The sequence below is a fragment of the Mytilus californianus genome, unplaced genomic scaffold, assembly GCF_021869535.1.
Source record: "Mytilus californianus isolate M0D057914Y unplaced genomic scaffold, xbMytCali1.0.p SCAF_8, whole genome shotgun sequence".
Taxonomy (NCBI): Eukaryota; Metazoa; Mollusca; class Bivalvia; order Mytilida; family Mytilidae; genus Mytilus; species Mytilus californianus.
Window position 1 is genome coordinate 10,290,358 of NW_026262734.1, and position 13,164 is coordinate 10,303,521.

The following is a 13,164-nucleotide window of genomic DNA, read 5'->3' on the forward strand; positions in this document are numbered from 1 at the left end:
CCTGTAACTCGGAAACTTAAAATCTAAAATTTATAAAAAACAAAAGGGAGCTCACGTCAATAGATATAAACAATTCACCAAAGTTTTATGCAGATTGGTTAAAGCGTTTTTGAGTTAATGTCCGACATGTTGACGACGGACGGACGGACAGACAGAAGGACGGACAACGGTATACCATAATACGTCCCGTAAACGGGCGTATAAAAAAGTAGGCGAGACACTGGGTTCCGCGGAACCCTTACGAATTTTTATATATTCATCTGGATTTTACCCATTTTCATAAGTGGGGCGAGTTGACAGCAGTATATTTAACGGGATTTAACCCTTTTTCATAAGTTGGGCAAGTTGGTAAACAAGAGTTGGGCGATTTTTGTCGAGCCTTCGACTTTAGTCGAAAAAGCGAGACATAGTGATCCTACATTCTGTCAGCGTCGGCGGAGACCACAAATATTCACTCTGTGGTTAAAGTTTTTAAAATTTTAATAACTTTCTTAAACTATCCTGGATTTCTACCAAACTTGGACAGAAGCTTGTTTATGATCATAAGATAGTATCAAGAAGTAAATTTTGTAAAAATAAAATTCCATTTTTTCTGTATTTTACTTATAAATGGACTTAGTTTTTCTGCTGGGAAATATTACATTCACTCTGTGGTTAAAGTTTTTAAAATTTTAATAACTTTCTTAAACTATCCTGGGTTTGTACCAAACTTGGACAGAAGCTTGTTTATGATCATAAGATAGTATCCAGAAGTAAATTTTGTAAAAAAATAAATCCATTTTTTCCTTATTTTACTTTTAAATGGACTAAGATTTTCTGCCAGGAAACAACACATTCAATTTGTGGTTAAAGTTTTTAAAATTTTAATAACTTTCTTATACTATTTTGGATTTGTACCAAACTTGGATAGAAGCTTGTTTATGATCAAAAGCTAGTATCTAGAAGGAAATTTTGTAAAAAAATAAATCCATTTTTTTATTATTTTACTTTTAAATGGACTTAGATTTTCTGCCAGGAAACAACACATTCACTCTGTGGTTAAAGTTTTTAAAATTTAAATAACTTTCTTATACTATTTTGGATTTGTACCAAACTTGGACGGAAGCTTGTTTATGATCAAATGCTAGTATCTAGAAGGAAATTTTGTTTTCTTCCAGTTAACATTACATTCAGTCTGCAGTTAAAGCTTTGAAACATTTTTTAGATTCATAAACTATCCTGGATTTTTACCAAACTTTGACACAAGCTTCTTACAATCAAAAGATAGTATCAAGAGGAATATTTTTATTCATTTACGTCCTCATTTTGTTGAGCCTGCGATTAACAGAAAAAGTAGGCGAGACACTGGGTTCCGAGGAACCCTTACGAATTTTTTAAAAAGTGGGGCGAGTTGGTGAAAAAGTGGGGCGATTTGGTGTGGGGCGATTTGCCAGTGGGGCGAGTTGTCTTGCTTCCAAAAATACAGCTATTTTTTTAATTATGGTCAGATCATATATTTTCGTAGGTCATATGATTCGTACTATGCATGCTTTTTCAATGGAAATTGTGACGTCACAATGCATTCTTAATAGCAAGTAAACCCATGAGACGAGGATAAGTACTTGTTTTCTCCCTACTACTGAAAATAAGTTGGTTGAAATTTAATATATTGCAACCTGCAAATACTGTATTTTGGGCTTTCAGTCAAATCAGAAACAGCTTTGAAATCTGAATTTCAATAAGGATTAACTGAATGCCACCTGGGACTATTATACTAACGTTAATATATTAGTCCTAGATGCCACACCCCATTTGGTACCTCACATTTGTATACTTAAAATAATGAAAGGATGCAAGAGATACTAAAATGTGTGTGTTTTTTTTTTACAGTTGCACAAAACTAAAATTGATTCAGCAAATAATTTCTTATAAACCAACAGCTAACAGGGGTTAGTGATCGCATTTTACAACGTAAAAAGTCGATAGATGGTGTTGCTGAGAACATCAGACGCGAACTGCCAAACATTCCATTTTGATATTGAAGTGTAATAGATGCATAAAAGAAACATTAAATTACATACCAGATATAACCATTGCCTGGTTTGGACCAACAGTTTGTATGTTGCCCATTTTGAGTTTGTGTGAGCTTTCGTAAACAACAATTGGCCTTTCGCAATGGATATCACAAGCGGATGTCTGTAAATAGGTCAAATTAGTTAATTGGTAAACAAGGTCCGATCTAATTCCGGATTTTTGGAATCTCCTTGGATGATTCATACTAGGCATGCTGGGGAATAATATGACATATCAAGGCTGAATTTGTATGTAAAAAATTCACAATTTATACACATAAATCTCATGAACAGTTCTTATAAAACTGAATATTAAAATAAAGATTACGTAGCCATCCTAAGTACTAAAACAACCTTCTTTGCCGTCATTTCATTTTCCGATGTGACTGTACCAACTTTTTTAGTTATTCCTTTTTATAAAAAATCTGGGAACAGTATATATTGACGGGACTTGACACTACTTGATTGTAGTCGATTTTATCGTCGTGCCATAGTTAATAAAGATACGATACAGAAACGGACATGTGTTAAAAACGGACTCGCTATTATCCTAATAATTTCTGATATTATCAATAAAATGTCATTCAAACTAGTTTTATAGTGATGCTAGTGTATCAAACTTGTATTCTGTCACTTCAAATTTGTTAAAATCGCAAGCATTTCATCACATAATTGTGCAGAATGAAAACAAGGTAATAAAAAAATGGCGGCCATTGCCGCGATGATTTACAAATTCCAAAACTATTATAAAACACTTCACATCAAATAAATCAAACTTATTTTGGTAATTTTATATGACAAAATATATCTACTAAATGATAAAACTTGTATTTATTTACAATTAGAGTAATGTGGTTTATTTGTTGAGCAGTTCTGGTAGTTTTTCAGTCAGACGCTACCAAAATCCGTAAATCTCGGGAAGTCTCGGGGAGTCCGAGATTTTATCAATTTTATACTGAAAAGCGTATCAGATTCATTTCCCGTTAGATATACTGTTCCCAATATATATGTTCCTGAAAAAATGTAAGAGTATAGACATTAGACATTAGAGATATTTATTAACCAATGGCAATAATGGGCACTTGTCAGGCAAGATACATAAACATCATAATACAATATACAATTATGGCCCGCTGAGGAGGTCACGTTATATCCAAAATTGTCAACCCGAGTAAGGGTTATTCCACGAGAAGGTTATTTCACTGAGGGCGCAGCCCGAAGTGAAATAACTTTTAAGGGTTGACAATTTTGGATATTCATCGCTTCTAAGGGGCCACAATTGTTTTATTATACCGAAATAATAGTAGAAGGGCATTTTGAATAATTGTAATAGCACTTACCCTTACTTGAGTCAGTAACAAACACAAGTTGACGTTCAAAAATACATGTAATTTGCGTATTAGAATTCTCGTATGTACAACAAAGGTAGATTCTTTTTGTAAAATATTGATGGTCCTGAAAAGGACCGTTATTAGAGATATCATCGGCACAAGATGCACGTCAAAAGCCTTATTTCCTCTTCTCTCGATCAATGGGCTTCCTGTAACTTGAACGTTGCCATTTTGTTTATTTACGTCTGTGACGTCATTTTCATGGGTACAAATCAACTAAAAAGGTTATTCGCCGGTGAATAATAGGGTTATTCAACGCTGGTGTAAATTTTTAGGATTATTCGTTCTTCCTTGCAATTGAAGGAAAATCAACTGAATTATTCCATGTCACGTGATAACGTTTTACCCAGTAGAATTGTTTGAAATATATGTAAGGTATAATAATATACAATTATGGCCCGTTGAAAAGGTGAATATCCAAAATTGTCAACACGAGAAGGTTATTTCACTGAGGGCGCAGCCCGAAGTGAAATAACTTTTAAGGGTTGACAATTTTGGATATTCATCGCTTCTAAGGGGCCACAATTGTTTTATTATACCGAACTAACAGTGGAAGGGCATTTTGAATCATTGTAAAAGCACTTACCCTTACTTGGGTCAGTAACAAACACAAGTTGACGTTCAAAAATACATGTTATTTGTGTCTTAGAATTCTCGTATGTACAACAAAGGTAGATTATTTTTGTAAAATATTGATGGCCCTGAAAAGGGCCGTTATTAGAGATATCATCGGCACAAGATGCACGTCAAAAGCCTTATTTCCTCTTCTCTCGATCAATGGGCTTCCTGTAACTTGAACGGTGCCATTATGTTTATTTACGTCTGTGACGTCATTTTTATGAGTACAAATCAACAAACTAAAAAGGTTATTCGCCGGTGAATAATAGGGTTATTCAACGCTGATGTAAAATTTTAGGGTTATTTGTTCTTCCTTGCAATTGAATGAAAATTAACTGAATTATTCCATGTCACGTGATAACGTTTTACCCAATAGAATTGTTTGAAATATATGTAAGGTATAATAATAATTATTATTAAACATTCGACTGAAATAAGAGTTTTCAGTGAATACACAATACTCAAAGAAAAGAAATAAAATACGAGCTATATACAAGGATATCATTACAGTATAAAGCGTGTAGTGTAATGAGGTCGATTTTATAAAAAAAAAAATAGATATAAAATATATTAAAAAGAAATAATAGAGCAAGAGCTATAGTTTCATATTTTGTAGTAGTTCTCTTCATGACCAGTGCACATCAGTGGGGAACCTTACATCACCACAATGCAGATGTCATCAAGGGTGGTTGTTTAGAACAAGCTACAGTTATTACAATAAGATTGTCACCAATAGTGCTTCTTCTCGTGACTGATGCACAGTAGTTTATGGTTTGACATTACTACTGTGCAATATTCTTCAAGGGACGGGCTCTAGACTCACTAAGGGAAAATTATAAAGTTCAATTTATAAGAAAAAGAGGGAGATCATTTTATATTATCGGAGATATATTCACTATCCAAAAAGGGAAGATTGAGTTAGTTGTGTTTTGTGTCAATCTCATCAAAACTTTTCATATTTCTAAATGAATATGTATAATTCTGATAATAATTTCTCATCTTTAATAAATAACATTATTCATTGACCAGGCATATCAGTTTTTTGGTGCGGTCTAGATTTTTAAATTCTTCCAGCAATTATTTATCATAGTTACCATATCTTTTCGTTGTCCTGATAACATTGTTTTCGGAGCGTTTTGTAGCTTGCTATGCGGTGTGTTTTTGCTCATTGCTAGTGACCTACGGATCCAGCCATTTTTAAATGGGGTGGGGGGGAGTCCAACTATATGTCCCCATTCAAATGCATTGATCGTCAAAAAAAGGGGGTTTCCAACCCCCGGAACCCCCCTCCCCTTTTTGATCCGCCACTGACCTATCTTTTTTAACTTCTACATCATTTGGTCTGACTGTCTCTGGTGGAGAGGAGTCTCATTGGTAATCATACCATATCTTCTTATTTGTATATTGAATTAAATAACTTATCATTGACACATCCTTCCATGATTTAATCCATACTTGAATTTATCCGGGATGTGGAGGACATTGTATCAAGTAACATCTGACAAATAGATTGGCACGACCTTGCCTTTGTTTAAATTCTTCTATTTTCGTGCATTTTTTTTTTTTATAGTTTGTTTGTTTTGGTTTTTTGTAAGAAGGGAAAGAAGAATTTATTTCCAAATTAAAGGACCTACAAAATAAGGGGCAATAATATTAAAACAAGAACAAAAGACCCTTACAAAACGTAAGAACTACTTGATGGATGTTATAGTCAATAACATTGATACAAAGTATATTAACATATCTTAGGTTCGGATTTATATATGGTCATAAAAAATTTAAGTCAAATGACCGATTAATAATATACTCGCGCAGCATTTACCCACTCGTGTCCTGGTTGTATTGGAGCAAAGACAAACGTGTTCATTTATCGCCTTGGTCATCGTATTGAAAGGAAACTCGATAGGAAAATTCATAGAAAGAGCACACATCCTCGACCAAAGTATTTCAGGGTAACCAAATGGAACGGTACTAAAATTAAGTAATCTAAATTATTTCCAAAGAATTGTTACACAAATTTAGAACATACTATGTCTTATGTAAAGAAGATATTCCAAACGTGTTTTCAAAAAAACGCTTGTGTTTATCTTTTGAAACCAAAATTTGCCTTGGAAATAGAAACGTTAAAAAAGCTCGAAAATTTTAGTAAATATCTAAAATTTCGACCCCATTTATCTTAAAGAAGAAACTATGGTATATTTTTATTACATATTTGAATTGATCAGGTGAAAAATATCTTGTATTCAAATTTTCGTCCTACAATCACCGTTGGATCAAAACTGTATGCTCGCAATTGGAATATTTAAAATTGTACCTGTAAAGTGTTTAATATTTTAATTATGTACCAATAAGTGTAATATACATATAACTTTTACTTAACAGTAAGAGTAAATAGTTATGTTTTTGATAGAGACAGTGCTTGTGTCAGCTCGATAATATTAGGTGCTTGCAAGACAAAGGTTATATTTGTTGTGAGTACCAAGGTGCAGTGCTCCGTGTTGAAGGCTTCACTGTGACTTTGAGACGAAGAACAGCAATAAAAACGCTGTTCTTTTGCTGTTTGTGATATTTTTTGGAAAAATACTGATTTTGTGTCATGGATGACATACCCCATATCCTTTCTTTTCTATTGATGTAAAGAACTTATTGGGTGGCAATTTAGAAATGCCAGGATTAGCACACGTCACAGACTTATGGTGTGACAATGCAAAAATGTCAGGGTTAGCACATGTAAATGACTTATGGTGTGACAATGCAGAATGCCAGGATTCGCACACGTAACGGACTTATGGTGTGACAATGCAAAAATGCCAGGATTAGCACATGTAAATGACTTATGGAGTGACAATACGAAATGCCAGGATTAGCACATGTATAAATGATTTATGGTGTGACAATGCGAAATGCCAGGATTAGCACATGTAACGGACCTATGGTGTGACAATGCAAAAATGCAAGGATTAGCACATGTATAAATGACTTATGGTGTGACAATGCGAAATGCCAGGATTAGCACATGTAACGGACTTATGGTGTGACAATGCAAAAATGCCAGGGTTAGCACATGTAAATGACTTATGGTGTGACAATGCGAAATGCCAGGATTAGCACATGTGAAGGACTTTTTGGAATGAAAATATAGAAATGTCAGGGTTAGCACAAAGTCATGTAACGGTCTAAGACTTATAGAATGTCAATGCGAACATTTCAGGGTTAGCAGATGTAAAGGACTTTTTGGATGACGATGTGGAAATGTCAGCTAGGGTTAGCACATAATGTGATGAAAGGACTTTTGGGGTGACGATGTGGAAATGTCAGGGTAGCACATGTATAAAGGACTTTTGGGATGACGATATGGAAATGTCAGGTTAGCACATGTATAAAGGACTCTTGGGGTGACGATGTGGAAATGTCAGAGTAGCACATGTATAAAGGACTTTTGGGGTGACGATGTGGAAATGTCAGGGTAGCACATGTATAAAGGACTTTTGGGATGACGATGTGGAAATGTCAGGGTTAATTAAGCACATGTATAAAGGACTGTTAGGAATGAATGACAATGTGGAAATGTCAGGGTTAGAACATGTAAGGTCTTATAGAATGACAATACGAACATGTCATGGTTACCACATGTTAATGACTTATGGGATGATTATAACGAAAATGTTAGCCTAGGGTTAGCACATATGAAGGCCTTATATGGGAAAATAATAGCACATTTAAATGACTTATGAGGTGACAATTCAGGAATTTTTCGTAGAGTTCGCACTTGTAACAGACTAATTAGATGACAATACGGACGTTTTTGTTGTTTTTTTTTTATTAATTAGGCCGCTAGTTTTCTCGTTTGAATTGTTTCACATTTTTCATGTCGGTGCCTTTTATAGCCGACTATATACGGCATGGGTTGCTTTCATTGATGAAGGCCGTACGGTGGCCTATAAATGCTGACTTTTGATTTTTACTCTGGTGGATAGTTGTCTCATTGGCAATTATACCAATCTTCTCATTTAAAATGGCATGGTTAGCATATATGTAACGGACATATAGAATGATAGAACTTGCGGAAATGTTAGCCTAGGATTAGAATATTCATGTACATTTGTGTTAAGAACTTATGGGATGACATAATGAATTGTACAAGTAAAGGACTTATGGGATGACAATGCGGGAATGTCAGGGTTAGCACATATGTTAAGGATTTATGGGATGACAAGGCGGAAATGTCAGGGTTAGCACATGTAAAGGCCCTATATAGAAACAACTTGGTGCTGAATAAAAGGTAAAGTAGTCCACAGAACCGAAGGTGCTTTAGAATGTTATTGCGCTTAAAATTCCAATCTGATAAAAATTCTGATCTATATTAACTCGCGTGCTAGTATATATAAGGATAACGAAATCAGAGATCTATATTTTAATTAGATTGCTTAAAAGTCATACTGTGAAGAAAAAGACGTGTATTATCTATTAATTAAATGTTCCTCGTTTATTAATAATATATTATATATAACCTAGTGACTAGTATAATCAAGTTCGGCTTCATTATCAAGCTTGATTTTCCTTATATCCGATCATCATTCTGTATTCCATGTAGGTAAAAGCTACAGTATATAAAATAATGTTGTATGATTGCCAATGAGACAAATTCAACTGGCAACCTTCTTACTATATTTAAAATACATTAATTCAATGAGTATAGTTTGACTTTTAAATGAAAAATTTTATAGACATACATCATTCTATAAGTATAGCATACACTATTTATAAAGTGATACGAATATTTGAGGGCGTGGATGGGATTTACAAAATAGACAATAATGGAGAAAAAAATAGTGAATAGAGAAATATGAGCTAAACAAATACAAAATAGAGAATAATCGGGTGCAAAAGAATATAGATTAACTGTGAAAAATTAAAGAATTAGGTAATAACAGACTGATTACACTCGGAAATGAACCATGTACAGAATAAAGATCGAAATCATGTAATAACAAATAAATCTAATGATAAAATGATTTACATGAGAATTTTAAAGAATAAGCGTTATTTTTAAAGATAAATAAAAATGCCTCAAAATGTAAAAAAAATACAGAAATGGAGGACCCTCATCCGGCAGACCCTCATACATGTCATATGCAGATATGTAATATTTTACGTGCATGAATTTTAATACGAATACGAATACGAAAGTTTTATTTTGATTCGGTTCACATATAACAATACAAAACATAAGCTCTTAAGAGCTTTTTACCGAAAAATAAGGTAACACAAACACAACATTAAAACACACAACATGCAGACAGGATATATATATATAACAGTACAGGCATATTGAAATACATGAAAAGCACTACTAAATACATATCTAAAGCCAAAGCTGAAGCACAAATAAAATTTAAGCACAACTAAAATTAAGCACGAATAAAATATAGCATACATGCAAAAATTTAAGGCATAATAACATTTTAGAGCAACTTCTAAAATATGAAAAAGCTTATCTACAAGCAGAACTACAACATTTTGAACCATTCCAAGACTGTATAAGGCTCTTAAATTGAGAAAAACTGTTTTCAGTCCTGAAATGGTCAGGTAGGCTGTTCCACAGAGTAGCAGCTGCAAATTTAAAACTTTTCTTACCAAACTGTGTAGTTTTTACATGTGGTTTATCCAGTATATTACTATATCTGAAAGAATATTTACAATCTTTTACATTTAATAAATCATGTAAACAGATAGGTGCTAATTTATTGACTATATCAAAAGTTTCAATTGCCATTAATATTTGTCTTTTAATATGCAGTGAATGCATCTTAGCCTTTTCAAGCAACTGTTGATATAAACTTGAATGAGCTTCGTACACAAACCTTAATGCTCTTTCTTGAACTTTTTCTAATTTTTTTGAATTTTTTTCTGTACAAAAATGCCATGCCAAAGGGCAGAAATTGAAATTTGACAAAATAAATGTATGGAAAATAGTAATAAAATTGAAAATGGAAATGGGGAATGTGTCAAAGAGACAACAACCCGACCATAGAGCAGACAACAGCCGAAGGCCACCAATGGGTCTTCAATGCAGCGAGAAACTCCCGCACCCGGAGGCGTCCTTCAGCTGGCCCCTAAACAAATATGTATACTAGTTCAGTGATAATGGACGTCATACTAAACTCCAAATTATACACAAGAAACTAAAATTAAAAATGATACAAGACTAACAAAGGCCAGAGGCTCCTGACTTGGGACAGGCGCAAAAATGCGGCGGGGTTAAACATGTTTTTTGAGATCTCAACCCTCCCCCTATACCTCTAGCCAATGTAGCTTACTTAGTTTGTTCAGATAAGCTCCTAAACGTTTCAAAATATTTAGTTGCTGAGATGCCTTCCTGCATATTTTACCAATATGAATATCAAAATTTAGCTGATAATCTATGTCAATGCCAAGTAATTTGACAGTTCACTCACACGAAAGATCAGCACTTTGGATACGTCTGGGAACAGTATATCTAAGATATATTTTGTCATATAAAATTACCAAAATAAGTTTGATTTATTTGATGTGAAGTGTTTTATAATAATTTGGGAATTTGAAAATCATCGCGGCAATGGCCGCCATTTTTTTATTACCTTGTTTGCATTCTGCACAATTCTGTGATGAAATGCTTGCGATTTTAACAAATTTGAAGTGACAGAATACAAGTTTGATACACTAGCATCACTATAAAACTAGTTTGAATGACATTTTATTGATAATATCAGAAATTATTAGGATAATAGCGAGTCCGTTTTTAACACATGTCCGTTTCTGTATCGTATCTTTATTAACTATGGCACGACGATAAAATCGACTACAATCAGGTAGTGTCAAGTCCCGTCAATATATATGTTCCTGGATACGTATAGATGGATTTTTGTTATATGTCTATGTGATCCCACTATAAAAATTCGTGTTTTGAATGTTAAAATGAACGTCTAAAATTGTAGCCTAATCTAAAATCATGCCAAGAAATTGCCTCCGTTGAAATTCTGCAAACACCCCATAGAGCAAATTACATGGATGATTAATATTGACCATTTCGTATATGGCCGTGTTCTAAGCGATACGTACATGAAGGTAATAAATTAATTTGTTGAATGAAATCAAATCTTTAGCTACTAATGAGTGCCGACTAGGAGGTCGACCGGAATTGTTAGCGAGGATTTCTTGGCATGGTAAAGGTATTCGTCTTTGTACATGTTGTACTTTCACTGAAGTTTGTTTTGAACATTAAGTCAAATCAAATCAAACATGTTAATTGAGAACAGAATGCTTCTTTTTTTATAGTTTTATAGAGCATGTAGAGTGTTAAAGCGTTTGCCGAAGCACATTTTTGTATGTTCAAAAGCGGCAGATTATGGGTTATTAAACTGAATATTTATAAAATGTTTGGTACTAGAATTTAAGCAAAAAAAAAAAAAAAAACAATTTATGGATTTAAAAACATATTCAGAGTTTCAAAACTAATGAACTTGTATGTTAAAAATACAAATTATCAAATTGCCTTCTCTTGTCAAAATGGCTCTTTACACTGTCGATTTTTTTAATATTGACGACATATACGCGAAAATCTCGATATATCTCATCATATAAGTGACATTTCATATGTTGTCGTTTTCAATTAATTGCACTGCTTTGTATTCCAGGCAGTTTAAAACTGGACATTTGTATATACGATGTTGTACTTAAGGGGGCATTAGCTACGAGATATATAAAAAAAATATGATTTTTTTTTTGTTCAATCATTAATGAAAGTGAAATAGTGAAATGATAATTCGCTCTTAGTAGCCAGTTTGGTTCAATTTTGTCAAAATAAGCCAAGAAACATCGCTGGTGAATTATTCACTGAATAATTCGACCTCATTCAATCCATTTTCATGTGACCTGTAATTGAAACCTTTAGCTAGAGATGGGTTACGCATAGACTAGGCGTGTTCAGCTATCAAAAGGAAAAGAATGTCAACATTAAAAGTGAAACAAGGGAAAACCATTTGGTTGACTGATTCGATCAACAAAAACTCATTCTTATATCTATAAGGTAAAAACTGTGATTAATTATAGATATATAATTCTTAATTATTAATTTAATTAATTTAATAATATATTTTTTAACCTATAGTATGAAATCAAACAGACCTAGAAAAATCCAATTGCACGTGTTCGCTATCTATTTATATCAGTTTATATCTATATTTGTGTTTATATCGGGTTGTATGACCGTCAGCAGTCTTCCGGGAGGTCACATCGGTGGTTAATTAGATGACGTCTATACATACGAATTTCTGATACATATTATCGAGTCCATGCATCTTTAATTGTTTATTTTAGACTTTTTATAATTAGTATGTTATAAATAAAATATGAGAATTTGAGTCAAATCAGTGAACATGAATTTGACAGCTATATATACTAGTCAACAAAAGAAACGATACAAGGCAAATGTATTTTTTTCCCATATATAATGAAATTGGATACACTGTACCAAGGTAAATAATTGCCCAATTGGTCTAATATTTGCAGAGTGTTATTTTCTTATCAAAACCCTGGATTTAAGGCAAATACGAGATTTTTTTGTTGTTGCAATTTTTGTTAGTACTAGTATGTTAAAATCGTATTGTCACCCAAATATTAAAAAAATCGACATTAGAACTTAATTAATACTTTAAACTTAAACATGGCCTGCTTAAAATTTTGAATGCCTTTGCAGATATTTGAATACTTAATTCTCATCTTCGAAATTAAGTGCCGACTTTTGTCATCATTTTCCGCAAAATAAATTTGACCCCTGTGTTCAATAACACGATTTTTCTTTCTCACTTTCTAATTTGGTCAGATTCTTTTAATCATATGCATTTGAAGACATAATCTTTCAATCAGTTTAATTGAGGTCTGGAGCTGGCATGTCAGTAACTGTAGTCTGTTGTTATTTATGTATTATTGTCATTTTGTTTATTTTCTTTTGTTTCCTATTCTGACATTGACTCGGACTTCTCTTAGACTGAGTTTTACTGTGCGTACTGTTGTACGTTTGTTTTTTTTCTACATTGGCTAGAGGTATAGGGGGAGGGTTGAGA

The 13,164-nt window shown here is 33.2% G+C and overlaps 1 protein-coding gene across 1 annotated transcript in view; it reads right to left on the minus strand.

Moving 5' to 3' along the window:
• The window catches only part of LOC127710779 (flotillin-2-like), a 33,837-nt gene extending 31,648 nt beyond the window's left edge, over positions 1-2,189 (minus strand). The window contains exon 1 of the mRNA XM_052216740.1: positions 2,061-2,189. Coding sequence (XP_052072700.1) covers positions 2,061-2,109 — 49 coding nt within the window. The 5' untranslated portion in view covers positions 2,110-2,189. The remainder of the gene's footprint in view (positions 1-2,060) is intronic.
• Positions 2,190-13,164: the final 10,975 nt, after the last annotated feature.